This window comes from Taeniopygia guttata, chromosome Z (assembly GCF_048771995.1).
Source record: "Taeniopygia guttata chromosome Z, bTaeGut7.mat, whole genome shotgun sequence".
Lineage (NCBI taxonomy): Eukaryota > Metazoa > Chordata > Aves > Passeriformes > Estrildidae > Taeniopygia > Taeniopygia guttata.
Window position 1 is genome coordinate 26,862,167 of NC_133063.1, and position 26,256 is coordinate 26,888,422.

Sequence of the window (26,256 nt, forward strand, 5' to 3'; positions counted from 1 at the left end):
GTGAAGGGCAAAATAATAGCACAAAAACATGACAGCAGCTCAAGAAAGCAATAATTTCATTTCAGGTATAAAGGAATATTCTTATGTATTTTGTCTAAAAGAAAATGAATGCCAATTTTTAGGCACTTAGCTTTCTTGCTGTGCCTTTGCCAGACAGGCTGCATGTCGTATCTGTCTCTGCAGGTTTATTAAACTGTATAAGCCAGTAAAAATGAGCTAAAGTTTGGGCAGTTTTACATAATGATTGCTCCAAATTTGAAGCTGCATTGAAATTAGCACTTAAAGCAGAAAAGAAAATCCTTTTCCTTCACAAATTATGGGTGGGTTTTGCTTCAATTGGCAGAATCTGCCATAAAAGTGCAGTTTTTTCTTTTCTACTTATGGATGCTGCTTTTTAAAGAATGAAAAGAATTACTTAATTACTTAGATGAAATAAGCAGGCACAATTTCTGAGCTGATATTCTCAGACTTTATCCTCTCTGACAAGTTTTACTGTCTGTATTCCACTCACATTTATTTATCTCTGTATTACCTGAAACCAAAAATTCCTTGTTCACGGTAATTTTTGAAAGTCAGACACAAAGCACTCTGAGATCTCCATTGTCACACTTTGACTTCCATATGCAAGCCACACATGGAACTTAACTTGTCACAACTGATGTGATTTATACCAAAAAAATATAATGGGTAATTGAAAACTGCAATTCAGCTCTTCTTTTCAAGAAGAAGTGACGGAAGATCTCCTTGGAAGAGAACGGATTTTGTTTAACTGGATGGAAACCAACTGTACCAATACTATTTAGATTCATTAGTGTGGGTGACTTTGTCAACTACTATCAGCTCTAAATTTTCTTTCAAATTTTGAAAGGACTCAGATATAGAAGATCCTTCTTCTGTATCTCTCTGGCTGGGTGAGAGAGAAAATGAGCTCTTGCTTCAAAGCCATATGCCTGAGACCAAAACATCCCTAAGCTGTACTGAAAGCAGTTGTGCATTAGGCTTCATGTATTGATAAGCAACATAAGACAAGGCAGTAAATGTCTGCTTTCAACACAGTAGAGCAACAAAAAGAAAAAACATTCAACCCTATAGTCTGTTGTCTTAAAGTAAGCCCTTTTTTTCTGCAAAATAGGAAGAAAGTAGGTAGCAACTGGAAGGATGTCCCTGGAGCTTCAGTCATGGAGACAGCCAAAAATGTATTAAATGCAGGCAGAGAAAAAGAGCAGAAAGCATTAGAAGGAGACAGAGCATGGTTCCTTTCTTCCTTGCACCGTATTGTGCCCTCTGTGAAAGAAACAAACACCGGATCCTGCCTAACAGGGAGGGCAGCACAAATATCTGCCTTCAGTGAGCAGCTCATGAGCTTTGCATGTCCCCTGTGTCCCGTTCACCCACTCTCACCCTCTTGCAAGACTCCAGTTGTGAGCTGCTGGCTCTGCAGAACCATCGCCTGATCATGCACAACATGGTGCAAAGGAGCCTGCCTAACAAGCCTACACAAGCAACCAAGAGAGAGGACAAAAAAAACCCCAACACTCACACCACCTCATAAAAACAGAATAAAATGGAAAAGGTAAAAGAGAGCAAGGATGAAACAGGAACCAAAAGGCAATCAAAGTGTGCTGCCAAAAAGCTCAGAGAATTGCCTGTCAGGCATCAATTTATTGTGCAGGTTTATCTATATCTGGTTTTAAAATGTGATTTTTACCTGCCTTTGGGTACTGCATGTAAGGCTAATTACAGAACACTCCCAGGCAGGTGAAGTATACAGAGCACAGTCTGGATTTTCTTTATATTCCCATCATACTATTTATCACCTACAAGACAAAAATCCCATGCCTTCTGCAGTCCCTGCTTACTCCAAGGCTTTCTGCTGTTACACAGGTGAAAGGATAAGATGTCTTAGTAATTCACAAACAGAATACAGGGCAGAGTAATTTGTGAGAAGTGATCTAGAAATAGAGGCTTTTCAGCAGTCCCAGTTGGCCCAGGTAGGGATAAAAGAAAACATTTAAATGCTCTGCCAGAAAGTTACTAACATGCTGGTAATCACACACAATCTCCAAAATTCTTTGAAACAGACCCAGACATGCTGTTGAGATTTGTTGTTTATTCACTTCTGAAAATTGGCTAATTCTGTGTCCATTTGTGGCACTGTGAGAAGCATACCTGGCTTTATGAAGCCATGACTGGCACCCCACAGTCATGTCAAGACAGATTATTTCCACAGTGATGCTCCACAAAACCTGTCATGAACCAGAACTGTAATACTGCTATTTTCTTCACAAGCCCACAAACTCCTTAAAGTCCAGACAACTGCTATAAACCAACTTCTAAACACTGTACTAGTGGAAACTTTGGGAATATTCAGGTCATATCCGAAGGTTCTCTTGTCTGGCCTCACTTCAGCTCAGAACACAGCACTGTACACACATAAAGCACAAAAACATACCTGACCTACTCAGACAATGCACTCCAAACATCCTTCAGAATACCAATATAAAACGAGCTCTTTGCTCGCAGGAGATTTCCTACTCCCTGCTATTGTGTCACTGGGACAACCAACTCTGTCTCCACTGACCTGTCTTCCCTGATACCTTGCTGTCCCATACCACAGGCAGAAACCCCTGGAAATGCAGATCAACACTAACAGTGCCCAGCTGGAATCACAGAATCACAGAAGGGTGAGGCTGGAAGGACCCACAATGGGCTCATCTGGTCCAGCTGCCCTGTTCAAGCAGGGTCATCCCAGGATTGTGCCCAGGTTTTGGAATACCCCCAGTGAGGGAGACTCCATATCCTCCCTGGGCAGTCTGTTCAATGCTCAGTCACTGCACAGTGAAGAGGTTCTTCCTCATGTTCAGGCAAAACTTCCTGGAACATTTTCAAACTCCATAAGTTTAATGCACAGCCAATGAAAATCTACAAAGCCATGTAAAATAGGAAATACACCACCAGGAAACCATACCTGAAAATCCTGGTCTTACATTTTCAGGAAAATATACACAGAAATCTGAAAAAAATACACTGCTTTTAGGATTTTTAAATGTAGGCTAAAAATGTGAGTTCACATGATCAGATAATAAATTAAATTTTGGGGGTTTATGTTAATTGTCTGTTTACATGTTAAATTAGTTCTCTTGACAAAAATTATTGAGACATGAAGCAAACATTATGGGGTGTGTGTTTGTGAGATCTCCTAAAAAATGAAAAGATCCCACTGAACACCAATGTTTTGAAACTTTTACCACCAATTTCTGTTCTACTAGAACATTTATGTTGTTTTTTTTTAATTGCCTAAATATCTTGAGAAAATTATATACACATACACATTTTTTCCAGGCCCTTGTCAAGGTCTTTTTCAACAGAGGAGAAAGTGATAAAAGTTGACCTTTAGTCTTTTGAAATCAGGGGAAAATGTGACATTTAACTCAGCTGTGTGTGTAACAATCCAATTATAACTAATTAAATTTACATCATCTGAGTCAGCAAAGGTTATTGATATTGTACATCACATGGACAACACATCTTTAAATTTCTTCCCATTGCAACCAACTCACAAAAATTCTGAGCACCTTCTGTGCTTTCACAAGAGGTTTAAAGCCCTCTTGCAGACTTTTAGGAATGGCAGCTCAGCAGTTCTTCAGCACACTTGCATTTTCAGCCACCAATCTCCTGAAAAAAGGCTCTGGTCTTTCAATTAATTTTTTAGGTAGACTCATAGATAGAGAGATCCCAGCATAAATTACATTTCTATCTTTATATACTGTATAATCTTTTACATAAAGGATCTAATATTTTTTGAAAGGCATTTTTACACTATATATATTTTTTTTTTACTCTTTTTAAGGCTAATCTTTTCAGTAACTCAGTAAAACCAAATAGTTACAAAACTATGCAGGTGATTTACACAGAACATATCCAGATGCTTAAAAATCCTGAAAATCCATTTTCACAGTCAATATTTACACAAGGTTTTAGATTTCCAGCTACACAATTCAATACACTCTTGTTCACTATAATCTCAAACCCGCTCAGGTTCTATAAACCAGAGAGATAATGAATTTTAGTTTGCTAATTAGTTTGCTGAACTTTAAAGTGAAACTTGTTCTTGCTGACAAGAGCCTACTGCAACATGAAGGTGAAGTTAAAGGTTAATATGGGAAAAATATTTCTGCTATCTGCTAACATTATGTCAAAACAATATTAAACATTTTAGGATACATCTTCTATGATGGATGATAAGCCTGTTCAGAAGGCTGCAGAGAATAATTCCCAATGTAATAAAAAACAGTGCTCTTAGAACAGGTACAATGCATTGGAGCAACACTTTTTATTTGTAAACTCTTGCAATGACATCCCAATTTCTAATGTATGTGTGGTTGCATTAAATCTGCCATCAACAGAGATGAAAGTCAATATTGAGCCCAGCTATAAATCACAAAGTTAAATAAATGCATGAAGCAGGCAAGTAACACTAAAAATGTATTGGTGATAGCATATAATCCATGGATGTGCCTTTTTCTTTTTATTTAAAAAAAACAACAGTTCTACTGTAGACAAGGAATCAATTCCTACACTTCAGCACAAACATTTTTAATAACAGCTCTTAAAACGTGGCATATATTAAGAGAGTGAGGCAAGAAGTGTAGATTTAAAAGCATTTATTGAAGTATTTCTGATACAGAGGAGGGGGGAAAGAATAAACAGGTTGAATGAATCATGACCTCAATTTATCATGTTACAGTGTATTCTGTAATTATTTACTGCATTTACAATTCATATCCACTCTGTTAAGTGAAACAGGGTGATAAAACTCTTTCCAGCAAGATGAAAAATAAACCCATCTTTTGTAAATTAACTAAGGCAACTAAATTTTCCTTGAAATATTCCTATTTTGCTCATCCAAGTAACATTTTTGCAAAAGATGCAGAGACATTAGTATCTCTGACTAGCAAACTGCAAAGTTGTTCTGAGAGTGCCTTTAGAGAAGGTCCTTGATAAAACCCACTGGCTGCAGCCAGAGGCCTTTGTGCCTGTCTTTCAAATTACAGGGCATTGGATGGCAGTGCTCAAACTTCTCATCCCCTCATGAATGAGGGGGTATTTGAAGGAAGAGAGCAGGTTCATTCCTCCTCTACACCCCACACAGCTTAAACAGGACAGTCTCAGCAAGTTCCCTACTGGGGGCTCCTCACCTGGAGGAAACCTGTTGGGCTTTGATCCAAGAGATCCAGCTCCACACCCTCCCGCCCACACCACCTTGGCAGGGTGAGGAAAGGGAGTGGCTGGGACCAGCCCTGTTCCAGCCATGGCCAGGTGACATACAACTCCTCAGGGACCAATGCCAACTGGAGTAAATTAAAGAAGACCTCAGGCTACCTTACACAGCGCTGGGACAAGTCAGGAGAGGAGAAACACACAGCTGTTATCAGACTTGAAGATAGACTTTTACAAAGGTCTGCTTGGCCTACCTCCATGCCTCCTGTCTCCACAGCCAGACTTACAAATACCAACAATTCTAGGCTGGAACAAGCATGAATAGGAAGGGACAGCACCTCTGCTGTGTCATTCCTATTTCTACTGCACTCAGGATTATTGGATCTTAAAAAAAGGTGCCAGAGTTAAAAATTCGACCGCAGTACCAGTGCTGCTATTCCACTCCCCACCGCAGAAGGTGCATCAGGTGTGTAACTCAAAATAGGCTGCTCCTGACACAATGAATCTCAGCAAGCCAAGTGCCAGATTGGAGACCAACACCAAATGCTAAACTAAAGTTCTACAGGCCTTCAGTAAAAACAACCCAGCAACAGTGGAAAATATTGATTCAACGTACTTTTTCTGTTTCTGTGATTTTTCTGCCTGCATATCAGATGGCAAGAAAGTGGTAAATACCATTTACAGTTTCAGTCTAATGCTTCACTTTCAGAATGACAGCATGACCACAAAGACCCTGGAGCACTTCTCAAACACAAAAGGCAGAACTAATCTAATAAGAAGCCGTTACAAATAGCTTCTTCTAAGCCTGAGACCAGAATGCAAATAGCATGAGTTCACTTGAAGGAACTTCCTGAAATCACAGAGTCTTTTAGGTTGGAAAAGATCTCCAAGATTATCAAGTCCAAACTCTGACCAATCTAGATCATACCACTTAGTGCCCTGTCCAGTCATTGCTTGAACACCTTCAGGGATGGTGACTCCCCTACATCCCTGGACAGCCCATTCCAATGCTTGAACAATGTTTCCATGAAGAAATTCTTCCTGATGTACAACCCTGAGACAGCTTGAAGCTACGTCCTCTTGTCCTGTTGCTAGATACCTGGAAACAGAGGGCTCTTCTAAAAATCATGAGTTTTTTCTAAAAACCATGAATTTTCTAAAATCTTTCTAAAATTGTGTGGTTTACCTCTGGGAAGCAAATATATAAGCATTTAGAAATGGGAAGGGACCCTGGATGCAACAGTGTAGTGGAAATTATAAATATTGGTTGCATAAGACAGCGAACTTAAATTTCAAAATTATTTCTGCAGAGACATATTTGTCCACAGCTGTAGGCATTTTTTAAGGTGAGAGGGGCCAGAAAGTTGGCAGAACTGGTAGGTGAGGTTTGTTTGCATATCTTTTTGCTCTGCTTCTGTTTTGTGGGTTTGTTTTAAGTCAACTCTTTTAGTTTAAATAAAATCCCAGATATTTGCTTGAACATATTTCCAGTCTTCAGGGTCCTCACAGACCTTCTAAAAAAGAACTATGAGAACTTGTATCTGGTAGAAGGACCTATAACTGAAAAGATCAATTTTAATTAATGTATATGTTTCATACTGCAGTGCTTATTTCCCCTCTTGCCACTTGCTCCTCCTGCTTTATTACCATTACCATGATTTAGAGATGAGACACAAAAAGGAATGCTAAAATACTGTAGTTTCCCTGTGGTATGGATTGTAAAAGATACAATTACTAATCCCTGACTCCCAAAACATAAAGTTAAAATAGTGAAACAAACAAAACAAACAAAAAAACCATTTCCTCAATCCCACTTTTTTAAGTGCAGAGATGTGAAGCCCAGATTGTCCCAAGTGCTATAGAAACAAGAACTGCACTCTGCTCATTTACATGCCGTGTCAAGCCTTTGGCCAGCAGACTGATGCTACCAGCAAGGAAATAACAGAACAAAAAGAATTATTCAAGAAAGGCAAGAGGAAACTGCAAAACTCTGAGGACATACTGCAGGAACAAAGATGAAGGTTCCTGGGGGTACTCAGAAGCACTGAGCATGAGAGAAGCAGCCAAGGTAAAACCAACTCAAATCCTGACATTTTCCTTAGGCACATGAGTAGGAGAGATGGTGGTGGAAGATGTCTGCAAACTTAATGCTCTATATTCAGGTAATCTCCTCCACCCTGGCTGTCAGACAATTGCCTGGGTGTCTTCCTCTGCTCAAAGTCAAAGCTTCCAGCATCTCCTAGCATCAAGTCTCCTAATGTTCTATAAAAAAGCATGTGGAAAAAGGTTAAGGATCAAACTTACTCTGTGCACAGACCCACCAAAGTCAGGAAAACATGAAAGTAGATTAACTGAAAACAAACATGACCCTGACAAGAAGTCAGGGAAAGCTTTTTACTACAAGAGAAACAAAGGACTGCAGCTGAGCTCCTGGGAGGCTCCTTTAGCTGGGGTTTTCAAAAACAGATCACACTAAGAGAATCTGTAAAGAATGAGCCACATAACTGTGACCATGCCCTCATGTAATGTAATTCACTATACACTGACTACATATCCTACTCATCTGATTCCCTCCTGTCCTTGCTGTTCTACAGAAGCAATCCTGGCCATTGAGAAATGATGACTTTACCTTCAAGGAAAAAAAAAAAAATCATAGCACTTGCTTCCACACAGAAATATGCAGGCTTACTGGTTTTAGGAGTCAGCAGGGTTCATGCTTTTGAGTTCCTCTCTGCAACCATGACAACAGAAAGTTTATTTCAAATGAAAGCAAGAAAGAAATTCAAGACTTTGCATTGACAAAAACACCAAAGTGAAATCTCCTGTAAGAGTCAGACTGAAGCATTGCAGATTTCAACCTCCCAGAGAAATCAGAGCTCTTCAAGATATGAAACCTGAACCACCACCACTACCACAACAAGTAAAAGCTCTTAGCCAACAGCAAATAAAAGGTAATACAACTAAAACCTCTGAGTGCCACCTAAAATAAACGGAATTATTAAATATTTGCTATTCATGCATATGGACTGCTACCAGACTGAACACTCACCAGTTTGATCAGATTTCCAAACCTTTCTATAGAAACTTGTAAGAATCAGCAGGGCCTGCAAATACTGCACACAAGCAAAATATTTCGATACTGTAATGCTTCTGAATTTCAGATAGGGTAACACACCAACATAAATCATAGAATTTTCAGTTCAATGTCACCACCTATATGACTCTATGACAGCCAAACCTTCCTTTTGAAGTACAGTTTTAATATCTTCCTGTGTGAAGAATTGCTGTGGGGCAAACATTTGTCTCAGCAGCAGCTGTTCCTTAAAACTGTTAAGTCCACAGCCTCAATAGCATAAAATTCTCTATATTTTCTAGCATTGAATTTCTTACTCAATTCTAGAAACTCTGTTTCTAGCATTGAGTAAGAAAATACCAGCTCTTACAGCTCCTGGGTCAAGTTCTCATATACCGGGTACCTCAATTTAAGTGATACTGTTGTCTTGATATTTACTCTATAACCAGTAATTCAATCCTGAGAGGTCTTCAGGTTTGCCTGAGTGCCCAGTACAATCTTTAACTTTTGAAAGACTCTTATGCAAGCACCTAAATAGTTCTGAATTACCTGTGTCTTCTGTGCGCAATTGTAATTCTGCCTATGATTATGTGATACATGATAATTCCCACTGAAACTGGCAGGCCCTTCCTTACCAAGCTCTGATACTTCCAATTTCCTTATTTTATTATGCATAATTTCTTTCTGTTTGATTTGCACTTTATTTTTGTTGATATACTATTGCTTAAATGAAATTTGAGATAATTCAACACAGGAGAATATTCTTTCCTCCTCTTGTAGAAGAACACTAAATTCCAGCAACTGACTTGATTTATTTTGGCTTAAATGAGTGTCATTAGAGGATATAATTCCCCCCTGAAACAAGAGCCAAAAACCAGAACAAATCCTTGTTTAAAATAATGTGTCCTTTTAAGCAGATCCAGTCTTCTATCTAAATGAGGTAAAACAAGAGGAAAAAAAGCTCACAACAATAATATGTTATGACACAATTCAATAAGTCTTTTATTTCACCAAAATATTGTTTCTGCTACTTTTTAGCAAGGTGTTCTAACCTTCTCTAATATATTCCTTTGCCCACAACTGAGAAACCTATGTTACATGAGCACTATCATGATGCATACTCAAACTACAGGTGGACTCTAATTTATTTTCCCCAGGAAAGCAGACCCAGTTAGTCAAATACCATTTCTGCATGCAGAGAAAGTCTTGAGATTTCAGGGCTGAACAGTCTGGCAGAGGTGATGGGATGATCAAAGGGGTTCAATAGATTTTGGGTAGATTTAGATAAGGTCAATACTCACTGTGAAATTACCTGTTAGGCCTCTGTCAGATGTGCTACCTTTGCAGCTTTGAGTTAGAGAAGCTTAAACTTTTTGGGTCTAGAAACCTTCCATTCACTCTGCTCCTGGAACCAGAGTGTACCTCCCTCCCAGAGGTAAGAGCTGTACACTTGAAAAATAACCTAAAACTTTATGTACTAAGAATGCTAATTGAGTCAAAGGCATTGTTTAGTTAAACGTTCAGTGCCTCCTTCCAGATTTAAAATGGTGCAAGGTTTCCTCTCTGTATACTCACAACAACCACTACTGCAACTTCCTTTAAATCATACTTCTGGTTCTCCCCTCCTGCTTCAGACTTTAAACTGCAAACAAAACCCAGCTTTTCCCTGCATTATTATATTTCCCCCCTTTTTTCAAGGCTGTACTGAATAGAAAAAGGCAATACTAGGCCAGTCAGGTTTCCTCTTCCCCTGTAACTGTTCCTAACCAACTTCAAAATGCGAGCACATTTGTATGCACAGTGAACTCCACAGCAAACACCTGCTTCTTAAAGGCACTGTACACTGTCCTACCTCCTGTAATTTGCTGCTCAAGTACATTATTTCACTTCTTTTTCTTACACTCAGAAATCAATGTTCAAAATTCAATTACACTGCAATTTCTTCAGTTCAAGTGATTTTTCTTATCCCATTTTCCTTCTGCATGCAAGAAAAGGAATATGAATCACAGCAAGCTTGAAAAACAAGATAATAAGCAGCATCGTGTTAGATGCTCTTCATCTTATAGATAATAATACCAAGTCCATCTGCTCTATGTGGTTAGATTAGGTAGGATAAAATGCATATTAAGATGAAGAGTCCTTAGTCCACTGTAGGCAAAGAAACTGCCACTTTCAACAGAATTGTGTGAACCCACTGGTGGATTAGATACAAACAATATAATCACCTCAGTCTGGGCATGGAGATGGGCAGTGCACACATTTATGTAACTTTCAAAGAGAGGTGAGTGCTGTAGTTAACACTAACTTGTACGTTTGTAACTTTTCAAGTGAATGCTTATACCTTAGTGCAGCAAGCACATAAAAATCTGTCTGGTTTGAATTCTCTTCAAGGTAAGACACATGGTACGATTAACTAATACTGAAGAAAAACATCACTTACCCCTTCAATTTTGAAATTTCTTTAGGGGCACTATTTGTCTATGAAAAGTTCTAAGTAAATATTCTTGGAGGGAGGGTTCTATAAGCACACTATGTGTGTATGTCACACACAGCAGCAGAAATATTTCTGTGTGCTGCCCTACAGCAAATCTTCAACCCAAATTTTTCTAAAACTCATGAACAAAACAAAAAATTATCATAAATAAACAAATCAAGTCATTTAATTTAATTAATAAACAAATATCAAGATAATTGAAAGTGTCATGATCTGAGATACAGACTAAGCAATAGAAAAAAGAAAATAGATCTATAACAAAAAAGTGGGTTTGATTCATTTTCACCCAGCTCAGTGGAAGTGGTTTAACTCCATCCCAATCAAACCTTCCTCTCAACACAGTATGTCAAGCTGAAGTCAAGCTTTCCTTCAGGACTTCTGCCTGCTTCTGGAACTTTACCATGCCCCAGGAAAAATTTTCAGCTTTCACAAAACTACAAACACTGCAAAGAAAGATTTACAACAACAACAGTACTTAGAACTACCTTGGTTTTGACATTTTATAGATTCCTCTCCCCAAAACAAATTCATTTTGCCAAGGCCCCTCCAATTTCTGTAGGAGATAAACACACAGATAATACCAAAATTAAACCTTTTTTTTTTTTTTTTGATAATTTTTTCTGACTTCTATTCACCTGTTCCAAAGCAGCAGTTTGTTTTCATAAATAAACATGGTCAGCATTGCAGTTTTCCTTTAAACAAAGATTTCAGGAGACAGTTCATGAAACCTGGTTCTGTAGAAGATTTTTTTGAGGAAAGGGGGAAAAAGAAACAAAAGAATAAAGATTCAGACCTGGAAACAACAAACACAGCTTTCATGCTCTAAATGGATACAAGATCTGAATACTGATGAAAGGCCAAGGATGATTAAGAAAAAGATTTGACTTCTGTTAAAAAGGTAGAAGTTTTGTATATTTTACATGAATAACATCTGTCACCTTCATCCAAAAAATAACACTTTTTCTTTCCAGTAAATTTATATTTATTAATTGAACCTGCTCACAAAAAAGTTGGGTGCCAAAGCACTCCAAAACACATGTCATTGACATTGGAATTGAAACCAGGTACAAAATTTCAAGTATTCTCCAATCCAGGAAAGACCATGGTAATTCACAATTGCTTTTACAGGGAAAAAAAGAAACATTATTACTAAATGGTGGTCTAAGAAAGAGAATTGGCTCTTGCAGGAACTGCTTTGAGACACTGAAGACACAGATAAAGGAACCTCAAGGCCAAGAATATTTTTTTAGTAAAGCTCATCCATCCCAACCTGGAGCATTGGGAGACTTCCAGAATATTCCCCATTTTTGGAGAAAGGTGGTTCAGTCAGAGGTGATTTTAAAGGTATTACAATTTGTCAACAGAAATGCATTTGTTAAGAACAAAAGGCTTCTCTAAAAACCCAGAATAATTGTGATAGATACCCTTTGAAGGGTACCAGAAGCTTTTGTTTCCCACAACTTTAGAGTTTGCTATGTTCCAGAAGAAGGACACACACACACACTGAAAAGAGAACTGAAGTGTTCAGCCAACTCACGTGTTGTACACAAAAAGAAAATATGGAACTTTTAGAAAGTGAAAAATAACAGAGGGAAGAATACAGCTCAAGGGGGACAGCACTTCAAAACAGGGGGAAAATATTCGATATTTTGAACCTAAGGGCTTTTTTCCATCCTGAAAATATTATTTAAAAAACATTTTTTATGTTTTTCCTCCTCCCCTCTCCTTTTCCTCCCCTCTCCAGTTCCTCCTCCCCTACCCAAAGTAGTCAATGGAAATTAAACCTAAAAAGCTGAGGGCAGGTCAGGACATTCACACACCTCATCAAAAGGTTCCTCTACAAAGTCTTGTGGCTTTCTCCCCTTCTTTCACAAAGCAAATTGCAATACAAAAAAGTTTGTTTGTTGCAAGGCCATTCTGTCCATTTGCAACTCTCCTTCCTTTGCCCAAGAACTTTTTCTCACAATCACCACTACTGAACTTAAGCTCTCTCCCATGGTCCCTCCTGAGGTTCCTAATTCGTGCTGAAGGGAAATCCAGGCACAGCTTTCAGGATTATTTGCAGTCTTGTCCCTCCAAGGCACCCCAATACATATCACCCACCCCTTACAGTCATGGTATGACAGTCAGAATTATGAGAGTCTGACATTCAGCTTTTTTTTTGTCCTGGCATATTAAGTAAACAAATCAACCACACAGACGAAAGATTGCCTGTCAGCCTGAAGCACACTTGAAAGGACCCCTGCGGGGGAGGTCTGGGCTCTGTGTGACACAGCGTGGAAGTGTCAGGCTGCAACAAGCCCCTTGCAATCCTTCTCACTTCCCACAGCCACAGGAACCGCAGGGAATGAGGATCTGAGGATTCCTCTGTGGGAACAAATACTGAAGAAATGCTGGCAGTCATGGCCTTCCAGTCCTGCTTGGTTCTGACATGTGATTTCCATTTCTTTCGAAGGCCATAATGAGATTACACCACTTCATAAATTACAGCACCTTCTACACCACAGCAAACTCCACCAGCACAGAATCAGGGCAGAGGCAGGTCCTAGTACAGCATTCTTCTGTATCTGGTGCTGGCCAAACAGAGCAAAACTCATTTCAAAACAGTGAGTTTTGCAGACAGTTTGAGGCACCCCCGAGAGAGATGTGGGGAATCTGCTCCCACGTTGCCCATCACACCGGCATTGTAGGATTACCTCTTCTCACAAGGGCTATCGAATAATTTGCTTCAAGTCCCAAATCAGTGCTGAACTCACTCCTCATTAGTCTCCTATGCATTCCTCCTAATTTTTATCATTCCAAACTGTTAGTTCCACCAGCTTCCTGTGGTACTCACAAACAGCATAAAAAGAAAATTTACTTTCTGTTATGGTTCTCAATGCAGTCTCTTATAAAGACAATTCTTGCTCTGGTATTCTAAGGGGGGGAAAAGAACAAAACCCCCTTACATTCCTTCGAGCTACCATTCATCCACCAAATAGGAAAGAAGTTTGTCACAACTCTTTTACACGGTGACACTGAGAATCTGAATAAAACTGTGGAACCAAAGCAAGAACTGTAATTTTTTTCCCATATCTAATGTATTTAAAAGATTAATAATAAAATAAACTAGATATTCTATATGACACACAAACGAGTATTATTATAGATAGAAAATATTTTCCAAAACACTACAAATAATCTCTTCTCAGACATAAATGAGAACTTTTTGTGTAATATATATATATATAATATGTGGAAAACATGAACCAGACCCAGTAGGTTTTGTTTGGATGAACTTTCTTCTGGATCAATTCTACAAGATGATCAAGTGCCTTTAGTTCTATAAAGTGTTAAATCATGTGCTTGCCTACATTAGTAGTCATGCCAAATTTTACCACTAATTATATAGGGAAACTGCCATTTTCTGCCTTCCAAATTCTTTTCATGGAATTGAGATACTGAAGGTCCTTCCTTTCCATTCCTAAAAGGCATTCTGTCTCTCACACAAACAAGAGAATTTATTCTTCAGTGCACTCAGTTCTTACTTTCCTGAGAACACAGGAAAAGTATTGAAGTGCTGAGCCATTTGTCATCAAATTGGCTCACTCAGGCACAAAGTCATTTTACCCAGATATCTAAAACTTCAAGAACTACAGGAAGATAGATTGTCTTCTTCTCTGCTTTATTGTCAGCATGTTGTAATCCTGCAGAGTTTAAAATATAAATATTGACAAATAAATAAGCACATCAACCATACAAATTAGATCCATTTTCCTTCACATTAGTAACTACCCATTACTGTAATGACTTTATTATTTATTTTAAATATGAGCAGGAGCAGTTGGATTTCACTGAATATAAAGACTTAAGCTTCCTCTTACCAAGCATAACTAATGCAAACTCCTGACAGGAAGGGGAGTTTGCCATTTGCATGCACTTCCTTCGCACCAAGACAGAATTTAAAAGAAATAATGAGGGGCAAGAGGAAAGAAAGGCTTCTTAAAAAGGAATCTTTACAGACCTCTGAGGCCTCTAACAACCAAACTTTAACATAACTACCCTAGTACCACAGGTTAATGGTACATTCAACCCAATAGGGATTTCCATTTAGAATGATCAAAAATGCCTATGCGAGTGTACTAAATTTTGGTTGTTACTTTCAATAAAGACAATTTGTATATCAATTCAAAGGAAGTTCTGAAGTGTCTTCTTTCCTCTGGAAAGGCACTGCTAGAATTACCATTCACAAAAGGTGTCTTTCCTTTAAAGAAATCAATGTTTGTGGCCACAAGCCAAGAAGAGCAGAATAAGCATGTTTCCCACTTGGCAAAACAGGCAGCAAAACTCTTCATGCTGCAGAAAAACAAAAGGAGCAGAGCTCTCATTTTGCAATGTTTCTATTGGTTTTCCAATTCTGAATAGTAGCATGGGTTGACCTCGAGCATGTCCTTTTGACCTTGGTGCCTGCAGTGTTCAGCCATCCACAACTCAGGATGCAACGGAAGAAGTGGGAACAAAAGTTCAATCAATACTGAAATGACAATCTTCATTTTAAACTCTGCAATTAAATAGGTATGCAGCAAGCACAAGATCTGATCAAAAAGCAGCATCTGAAATGTGCACTTAAAAATGTAGTTTGCAAAATTATACCCAGACACTGAAATGTGATTATTCACTTGCAAATATATCAGTTGTGAAAAAAGTGAAGGTAATATAGCTGATCTATCATTACAAAATTTAATCTCCTTTAGGAAAATAGATTAAAAAAAAATTTAAAAGACTGGCAAGTCATCTCTCATATTTCTAGAAAAAAAACCCAGAAATTAATAATGATGCAACATGACCAATACATAATTTCTCTTTTTCTCGTACATGTTCAATATCATCTTGAAAACATATATTTTTACAGCATGGAGTGACATAAAATTTTAGCTTCTAGAAACATTCTCTTTCTGAAACACCTTTTCAATTAATTGTCTTCAAGATTTCTCCTCATATCATGTGACGATTTTTAGCAATTTTCTTTTTGGAGGGAGAGACTGCAATTCTGCAGCTGAATTTTACTTCAAAATTCTCAGGAACTAAAATGAATAACATATCAAGAAATTATATTTAACAATACTAAATACTTTATTTTAAGAATTGCTCAGCCCAAATTTCATAAATCCAAAACTGTACAATAAAAAAGCCTCCCAGCCTCATACAGCTCACATTTGCCCCAGTCCTATTATGAAATTACTGCTCAATGAAAACAGAGCACACACCTCTGATAATATTATTGCTCAAGCCTCAGGTTGACTAAGACATTAACTTCCATTTAGAAGTTAATGGATTTCCTTCTTGTTGTCATGCTGGTTTCATTAATTTAATTAAGTGAACCTAAGGAAAAGAAAGTGTCTCATTGTTCATTTATTTTATGGTTATTTCATGGGGTATTCAAGATTGCTGGCCTCATCTGCAAAAATACTGGTGAAATTAGTAATCTATCTCAAATTTGTGAAACGAATTTTTGTGGAACAATTAGTAGCAATGGTCATGTGCCATTTTGTTCCTTTCATTCTCTGTCAACTAGAATTGTGCACAACTAGAATTGTGTAACTTACTTTTTCGTTAACATTTTCTCTGTTGCTCTTGTTACAGACAATCCTTAGATGTATGGTGTCAACAGTATTAAAGAAAAAAATGAGCATTTACTCACACTTGGAGCTTGATGATATTTTCTGTGTAGTTTTCCTGCTGCTATGCAAATATAAACACATAACAGAACTGTTGCTTTATAAAGAAAATATATTACAAGGTTGAAACAAGACTGAGATTGTGAATTTTTAATCAATTCACTTTTTATTAACTATTATTTTCTAATCAGTATAGAGAATATCAAGAAGGATCTGCCTTGAAATATTAATCAATTAATAATTTCTTTAAAGATGGCAGAGGAAAATATGATTAAATATGTTTGAAATTTGATATTTCAGTTTAGTAATTCCTGTAGCTGGTGAATTACCATAAGTAGAAAGCAACTGCAATCCTCCTTTAAAAAGATTTCTCAGATTTCTATCGTAGCTAGAAAATTTTAAAAATTTGTCACAAAAAAGATGCCTTCCTTTCCTAGTAAAATGTAGAGGAAAAAACCAGCATAAATCACTTTCATAGAGAATACATTCCATATTCACAGCAAATGACTAACAATTTGATTTTAATGCTAATTCTCAATTAAAAACAAATAACACAATATAAGTTCCTTCTATTCATAGGATTCTATTTCCTGCTATCAAATGCATTCATTAAGCATTTTCACTGGGAAAAAAAAATGATCCCTATCATTCCCAGACTGACTTTTGGCATACTTATAGCTAATATAGCTTGATGGGAAAGTGCACCCCATATTTTCTGTATACACTGCATTTTAAAGACATGAAGTCTGGAACTGCTTAGCTTCCCTGGGGACTGAAAAAAAAGTCAAACAAAACAAAAAAAAAGAAAAAAGAAAACAAATAAACCCCCACCCAAAAAAAAAAAATTTAAAACCAAACAAAAAAAAAAAAGGAAAAATTTACCTACTTCTATAGATCATACCGAATCCTTTTGTCAATATTCCGTAAATATCTTCACAATATGTATCATATTCTGATGAACCCCACTTAAGGGGGTTCTTACATATCAAATTATTTAACACAGTTACTAATATCAGCCACTCTATATTTCAGGTTTGCTTCTTTGCTTTGGTTTTGGGTTTGGTTTTTTTTTTTTTTTTTTTGAGGCAAGGGTTTGGGTTTTTTTTTAACCATCCTTCTGCTAAATTCTCAGTAAATCATCAAGTAAGTGGTATGATGGTCATAAAATCACTGGCCACCAGTGATAAATGGTAGCACCTAATAAAATAATATTATAGAACATACACTTCTCCAAGGAAGACTTTGTGTATCATAACTTCTCTTCTAATAAAATACTGCTGTTGGCCCATCACACATATCAATCTAAACAGAAAATAAAAACTCTGCTCAGAGAGGAATTTCAAGGAGCACTTCAAAAGTACAGTGACCAGATGGCTTAAGACTAGTTAGAGAACTTCTTCACTGCGGAAAATAGCTAATATTTTTTTTTTTAAGCTTTGTTCCAACCAAAGAGATGCAAACATGAGATACAGATGCTTCATATCATTTTTAGCTTATTCAGGAATAAAAAAACAAAACAAAAGAAAAAAAACACAAATATCTTTCTTAAATATTATTCTCTAGTGGGACAGAAAAGGGTCCTTAGATTCCTGTAACATACACATTACAAGATGAGCAATATTTATGAAACAGCTGATCACAAATAGGTTTCAAGGCATTATTTTTAAGGGCCCACAGAGGTTCCCCTTAACCTCCAAAAACAATTTTGTGCAATAAGGCACACCACTGTTTACAAGGACAATTAGCCCAGTTCTTAAGACAGCCATAATATGTAATGCCCACAACCCCTCAGTCAGATATCACATCAATAGACCACTGACATGTCTTGTGACATCAACACCTGAACTACAACTGGTACTGTACCATAAAAATGCCTGAGGTATTAAGGTATGCGAAGAGAAGACAAAGTAGCAGTCCTGGAAAAGTGATTATTTTTCAGCGGGCAGCTGATTCTTACTATATCTTTAGCAAAAATCCATTTCCTAACTGGAAACTTGAACACCCTTGTAAGAGGAAAAGCTGTCTCCATCTGAGGCCATATACCTTGACTAGACAAACTGTGCAAGAATGTGGTGAATAGCCTCTTCCATTCCAAAATTGCTGTGACTAACAATTGCCATCACTTTTTTATCTCAATGCATGTACTCCAGAATATCTCTGTTAATATACTATAAGGAAACACAGAAATTAATATTATGAGACACCATATGGCCTCCTTTCCTGATTACCTAATTCTCATCAGCCTCCTGTAAGCCTCAGTGTTGGAGAGCCAGCTTCTACATTTTCATAGAGTAGTTCTCTAACCTTAAATCTCAAAAAGAGAAAGGGAGAACAGCAACGCACTGCTGATAACAGTTTAAAAAAAAAAACCAAACAAACAAAAAAACTGAGAAGCAAAAATCAGTTTGAGGAAGAATTCCTCACAAACCCCTCCAGAAAGTATGGCCCATGGCAGAATGGTCAGTTGCTATCACCCTAATAGCAAAGGGAAGTTGTTTCCTTGTCGTATGACCTTGAAAAAGCCATTTGACCTCTTTCCACCTCAGCTTTCCCACTTGGAAGCCAGAAGAAAATGAATCCTTTCCCTAGCAAGCTCTTTGAAGTCTACAGAGACAAGTATCCCTAAATTGCACTCAAAGTCTCAGTCTTGTCACCTCTGCTTGTTGTTTCAATGTGAAGTACAGTTTGAAGCCCACTGTAGTATGAAGAACACATCAATGAAAGTGTAATTTAAAAATGTTATAGTTTGATGCGTAGAGTTGCTGCCAAGCAGAAACAACCACTATACAAACTAAGCAATGCATCCTCAAAACTCTTTGGACACAAGCATCTACTTCATATCCAATTCCCTAAGGAAACAAACTTGCCTCAGACTGCTACAGGGAGCCTTTCACCCTTCAAAGCAAGTAGGATTATATCCACTAATATCAAGCAAGTACATAGATAACCAAAAGCTGTTGAGCTGGTTTTTATTTCTAACAAATGTGCATCTGCTTGGGGGAAAATTAGAGAACAAAGTTGCTTGTATAACCATTTAAAAATCCTGCTCCTGTAACAATTCAAGATCTGTGAAAGAGCACCAAAAGCTTGTTTCCCATGTATCTCTGAACCAAACTAAAAGGGAAGATGGCAATAGGAAGATCACATCCAGAATCTGTAGTTCTAAGGGAATGTTTTTTTAAAAAATGTTGTTTCCAAATGAAACACATACGACCTTTTACAAACTATACCCAGGTGCCAAAGCTGAAACACCAATTAAAAAGAAAACACCTTAAAATAAAAGTCTCTGCTTTTACGTGAGTACATTTTAAAAGATTTAAAATAAAACATTTGTATTTCAAGGTTAAAGTGCCAAATGACAAAGCATGACAGAATATGACAAATATTATGTTCTGTTTCACTGAGAATTAATAATATTACATCCCTAGAATGCTGTAGAATAATAACAACACGAATGGCCCCTGAGTAGTTGAAAATAACAGAAGCCAGGACTGAGTTGAAAGCCGTTTCTGCCATCCTCCAGATGTGAGGTGGACCAGGGCACAAAGGTCCAGCTAAAGGCTCACCCAGTAAATGGCAAACCAGTGGCCTCTCTTCAGCTGAACAGGAGCTGTTCTTTACGCACAGCTGCACAAACACTTGTGCGGGTACAAAGGCAGGGGACGGCACCATGGTGGAAGCCAGTGTCTGGGAGAGAGCTCTGCAGTTCCTCACTTTGGGTTTTCAAAGGCTTATGGAGCTACAGCACTGGGGTGTGGCTTCACCATGCACAAACTTTATCTTAAAATAAAGGAAAGAAAAAGAAAATGCAGAAAACAGGCTGCTAGAAAAAGTGAGATTCTCCCTCCCCTAAGGTTTCCTGGTGTGCAGTGTGAGTCTCTATGCCAAAATGTTAATGAACTACTACTTTTCTTGTCAGATCCACACACTGTTCCAACTGATTCCATGACTGCTCTGTGTTGGGCTCAAGACAGAGAAGGAGCAGGTAGAAGGGATGAAATATTCAGCATTATACCACATTGAGATCACACTAAGAATGGCAGGAAAACACCCTCATGTTAAACTAAGAAAATGACTAGACAGGTCCCAGCACTGTAAGTCATGCATTCTTGGAAAAAAGTTACATCTTCAGACTCTTTCTTTCCCATGGGACATTAATTTTTATTAGACACTGCACAAACCCTTCACTTTCAGTTCATAGGACTATCTTTGCAGATTAAACTTTTAACATACTTCTACGACTGTACATTTACTGCACAAAACCGTGCATGGTATACACACCCACATCTGCACATAGAAAGGTAAGGTTTTTCAGAAGTGTCTAAACTTAGACTTCAAAGACCCTGCACAGGTACTGAATTCCAGCGTCACTGTGATTTGCTTACTCCTCTGTGCTAAGCATGAATTTATGGGCCTATTTGATTCAGCAAAGCCTGACAATTCTGAATACATGCAGCCTTGGTAATACCACTGTTTAGGGTTGAAAATGTATTGTTAAATGTAAACTCCCACTCTCCACCACCCTCCTTCAGATTCTCCTTTCCCTAGTTGCTTCTCCAAGCTTCAATCATTCAAGCTAAAACATAAAGGCATACAGAATTTTATTCTTTGGATGTCTTAGGTAAAATTGGTCAGCCCTTTCTAACAATAAATTTTAGAAGGACTAATTTCTTTCTTTGAATTTTTTTCTCTTTCCCCTTTTTTTTTTTTTTTTTTTTTTTCCCTGATCCAACAGTCCAACAGCGAAACCACGTTCTTACATTCTTACATTGCTAATAAATTCATGTCCCCGGCTCTTCGAACAAGGACTTCAAGTGTCTGCAACATGCTATCAGCTGTCATCAGGCTTAACCAAACAAGACTAAGTTAAGGGCCTTTAGAAAAATCTCAGTTTTCACAAGCTCTGTCAGGACTCATTAGCGCTTGGCAGATGACTACTTTGAAGAGTTCATCCACGCCGAGCGCGCTGCAGAGGCACAGGAGCTGCTCCCACCGGACGGGCGACAGGACACCGGGCTGGGGAGGCGGCTGGACCTTCCCTGCGTTCGGAAGCTGCTGCGAGCCCGCCCCGCACCGCTGCCCCCGGCCTTTTCCCAGGAGAGCGCGTCCCAGGGCGGGCACGGCCCAAGGCAGAGGGAGCAGGGAATGACTCAACACGGGTACGCAACACTCCGTGCACACAGCCGCCTTCTCTTTTCTTGCTCTGGCAGGTACAGAACAATACCTCTGCGCCGAGCGTCCCGAGTGCCACGGGGTGGTCGGCACCTGCTCGCTTTAAGCCACTCGATATGAAGCCTTCCAGAGCCACGTCTGCCCCACCAGCGCGCGTCACCCTGATCCATCTGTCCTCTGCGCGACCTTAAGCAAAGTTACGACGTTTTTCCTTCGCTTCCCGAAACCCCTTTTTTCTGCCGCTGCTCCCTTCCCGGCTACCGCAGCGCAGTCGGGAGGGAGCCTCCGCCGGGCAGCCCCGCGGGCTCTCCCGCAACGCTATTCGGCAGCCCGGCCGGCGTCCTTACCTTGATGCCCTGCTGCTGTGTGGTCAGGGTCAGCTTGGACTCGTCCAGGAGCAAAACTTCGCAGTAAAATTCCTCCGGGACCGCGCAGAAACAGCCCATGCCTGCTGCGATGGCCGGAGACGGGGCGGGGAGGCGAGGAGAGCCTCGGGCGGCGGCGGAGAGGGGCTGAGGCACAGCCGGGTCTGGGCCGCGCCCGGCTGCGCGGATGGAGCCCGGCAGCTGCTAGGGCGCAGCGCCCAGCCCCGCGGGGCGGCCCGCCGCCATCCCGCGGAACTGCCTGGACGGGGCTGCCGGGCTCTCTCTGCGGGAAAGGGGAGAAAAAAGACCGGCGGCTTTTTTAGAAAGGATCCCAGGGCACAGACCTCGCCCGCGCCCGGCTGTCACGGCGGCTCCCCCGCCGCTGCCGCCCCGGGGAGGTACCGAGCCGCCCACCCGCCTCGTCCTCCGCCCCGTCCGCGCACGATTCCGCGCCTCCCCTTTGTGTGCAGGAGCAGGGCCGGGGGAGCGCTCTCCGCCGCCGCAGCTGGGGCGTGGGGGTGGTCCCCGCCCGGCCAGCGCGTTACCTCCGACCGCGGACCTGCGGGCGGAGCGAGGCGGTGACAGTGCCCGGCCGGCGCTGGGCTGCTCTCCCGGCTGCCCGCGGCCGTGCGGGGGGGCGCCGGCAGCGCTCGCCTCCTCCCCGTCGGGGGCGGAGGGATGGAGGGAAGAGAGACCCAGCGGCCGGGCAGCGCCGGCCGCCTCCTGCCGGCCGCCGGGCGGGACTCCCCCGGGGCGCCTTTGGGGCGGAGAGCGGCGGACGGCACCTGCCCGGCACCGGCACCGCGCCGCATCATGGCACGGCACCGGCGTTCCGGGGCCGGGCCCTCGCTGCCCTCTGCCGTGGGGCGGGGGCGATGGTCCCTGTCCCAGCCCGCGCCCCCGCTTATCCCCGTTGCCGCTGGGCACCGCTGCCTGTCCCGGCGGCCGTGGCCCCGGTCACCGCAGCAGCACTGACCCCTGCGGGCTGCGCCGGCTCCGCTCCCGCGGCGTCAGGTTGAGGAGCTGGTTTTGTGTCTGCGCTTGACAAAGGAGCGCTTCAGGAGACACCACGAGTGAACGGTACGGCAGAGGTTGAATTTTTGAAAGTGCCCTACATCGGGAGCCTATTCTCCATCTGCTGTTAAATACTGAGCTTGCTACAGGTACATTTAATTTACAAAGCAACGGTATTAAAAACAAATAAACAGATACATTTTTAAAAATAAATTTTAAAAATTGAAACCAAAGCCCAACAAACAAAGAAAATGAGGAACACGAGAGACCCTCCAACTGCTTTTGCAGTTGCTGTCTGTAGTTTTTGGAGCACACAACAATCCACTTTCATTGCTGCACATACCTAACCTCCAGGATTTTTCCCTCTCAGGTAAAAGACGGATCCTACAAGTCAAGCCCTGATCCCACAGGTGCCTGTGCATTTATGTAAATCTGTATGCATGAGTCGTCCTATTGAAGAAGTTCACATGTATAAATTTAAGAATATGCAGAAGTGCTTTTCTTACAGACATTAGCTTTTTCATGTAGCATAAGAGAGGGGCACAAGGAAATTATATTTGCAAAACATACTGGATATGTAGTTAAGTCTGCTTTTAAACACCTGTCCTAAATATAACCCTGCTGCTCCCAATAAATGACACTCTCATTTTCATGTTTGAACTTGGATCTTGGGGTGTTGGGATCTCCATATCCATCCTGTAGCTACAAAAAACTATAATCCATGAGCACTGGGAAGATCAGGACAAAACCCACTATATAGGTTCATAAAAAACAAAGTCTTCTGAAAGACCTAGAAACACTTATGAAGACTAATCAAGTTTAAAAATTCAAGTTCCTAACCTTTTCTCCTGGGCAATATGTACACAATGAGATCGCCATCCAGAAAACACAGAAAATTTAGGAAATTTACTCTTGGTTTTCTAAACACATTTTTCAAACAATTTTGAGTGCTTCTGACAGCAGACAATTTTCTAGAGAACAGACGGTTCCTTTTCCCTTCTCTTTAGTCTATTTAGATCTATATATCATGCACATTGTGACATAAATTACCATCTAAGTCAGTTAAAGTCATTATATATGTGTAAATCACTGGTTGATCAAGTGAGAGAGAGGGCTCCATGAACTCAAAAGTGCTTCAAAATCTTTACTGATAATTCTAAGTGTTCATATAGCTACAATCACAATCCCAAATCTAAGCAGTTTTATCAATACTATTCTGGGTTATATGTTGCTCATAAACTGTCCAAGGGAACTATTTCATGTCTTCTCTTTTTGAAAATCCATTTTGTGCTGCTGCACATTAGCCAATTGGTCCATGGGAAAAATACAAAATACACAGTTATGTTGAGCTGATGCCAGTGTTTAGAGCACAGAGAAGTTAACTCATGAATTTGTCTCCTAGCCATCTATTGCCAACAGCTAAGCACTTGATGAAGAGGCAGTACCAGAACCTGCTACCTGGGAGGAGTTTCTGAACTTCAGAAGTGAGAAAATCAGCCAGGGGAGAAGAGGGAGAGGGGACAGAATAGATAGCATCTAGACTATGAACCAGTATGAACCCTGAGAAGCTCAGGAAATCAAAACAACCAGGAGGTAAAAACATAGGGCCCAGTCTTTCCTTGGAGCATCCCTGTTACAGAAGACCAGCCCTGCCTCAGTATTTCAAGTATCAAGACCAGCTCACAGCTCATGAAGATCCTGAGATAGTCATCTGTTTTCCAAATCCATTAGAAAACTGAACTCCTTTTTACTTCTCTCTACAATAAAAAACACAGGTCAAGCACTGCAGAGGGAAACTTGTTGATGTAAGCTCTCATCACACAAACACTTATGGACATGTTTAATTCAGGCATGTAAGTACAGGACCAGAGCATAAAGGCATTTTTGTCTACTGCCTGTTTGATGAAGTAGCCAGCAGAACACACTACAGCCTCTGTAAACCAGTACACCCTCATTAAAATGTTCAGTTTTAGCTGTAATGTGGTATTTTCAATGAGATTGTATAAACAAGGCGTCACAATGGCAGCACAAGGACTCCTACACATGAAGTGACCTATATCCATATTCTAACATACCAGCAATTTGACTGCCCAAAAGACACAGGGTGGCATATCTGCTTTCTCTCTCATTTTTACACAGTTTTGCTCATATTTGCTGGCAGGAAGTTGATAATGTAGTAGGAGTTATGATGACTTGTTTTAGCTGTTATCAGTACCATTTACCTATCACTATTATCCATTGATATGTAGGAATGCAATTCCTGAATCATATCTATGTGGGCTTCTAGTGACTGAGTGAAAAGTTTAAGAGAGGCACAAAGCAAGCTCTTCATTCTTCTTTACATGTAAAAACAAGTCTCCTGGACTCAGCTCCCTGCTCAAACAATGAGCAGAGAAAAAGAACTGAGATCTAATGCAAGATGATTGAAATGAAAACTGAGAGAAAGAGCACATACTCTCTGGGCTACAGGTACAATCCTGAATGTATCTTCTATTAAAGAAAAAAAATCTCACTGAGATAACTGTTCAACAGTCCAGTAGGGTCTCTGGTATTTACAGGGAAAATAAGGTACAGCTCCCTCAGCAGCACTGTACTGCTCTGGTTTGGCATTGCCCATCTGCATAGACACACCTGTCCTCAGCCCTGACACTCTGGTTCTCCAGAGCTTCAACATGCTGTTAAGAACTCTACTTATTTGTGGTTCTTGGATCCAAAAAGAGGAGCAAAGCAGCCAGTGGAAAAAGAATACTTTCCACATAGCACCATTGGAATCTATGGTCAAAAACACTGTGAAAATAAATTTATTCAGATATTAATCAATTTTATATTTCCTGCAAAAATGTTGACATTATGCTCTACACAATACATTTAGAGTCCTTAAAGCAAGACATGCCAGTTAAGACCACTGAATTACAAAATATGTTACAGAAAGGACAAAGTTCAGATATACAGTGTAAGGATAACATAAAACAAACACACACAGGCAAACAAAACAGAATATAAAAAAAATCTTAGAAGGCCAAAAAGTAAACTTGAACTGATTACATTTATTAGTAATTCTATGCAATAAATGCCTTGAGATCCTCTGAACTGACGTGGGACTGAGTGACAATAAATTCTTGATTTTCTTCACACATTTACAAGACCTCAGAAGACTGCAACACTGCAAACACACACTTAACACTCAAGAAAATAACAAGCATCTCTCATTTGCTGATTTTTTAATAAGAATACATGGCATTAATTATGTCTCCTCCACCC

General features: G+C 39.9%; 1 protein-coding gene across 5 annotated transcripts in view; it reads right to left on the bottom strand.

The window, feature by feature from the left end:
* The window catches only part of EPB41L4A (erythrocyte membrane protein band 4.1 like 4A), a 117,484-nt gene extending 94,835 nt beyond the window's left edge, over nucleotides 1-22,649 (bottom strand). For 2 of the 5 annotated variants that reach the window (XM_072922741.1, XM_072922742.1), the window contains exon 1: nucleotides 21,964-22,380. In XM_072922741.1, coding sequence (XP_072778842.1) covers nucleotides 21,964-22,062 — 99 coding nt within the window. In that variant the 5' untranslated portion in view covers nucleotides 22,063-22,380. The other 3 variants (XM_072922738.1, XM_072922739.1, XM_072922740.1) reach the window with 3 other exon arrangements.
* Between the last annotated feature and the right edge of the window lie 3,607 nt (nucleotides 22,650-26,256).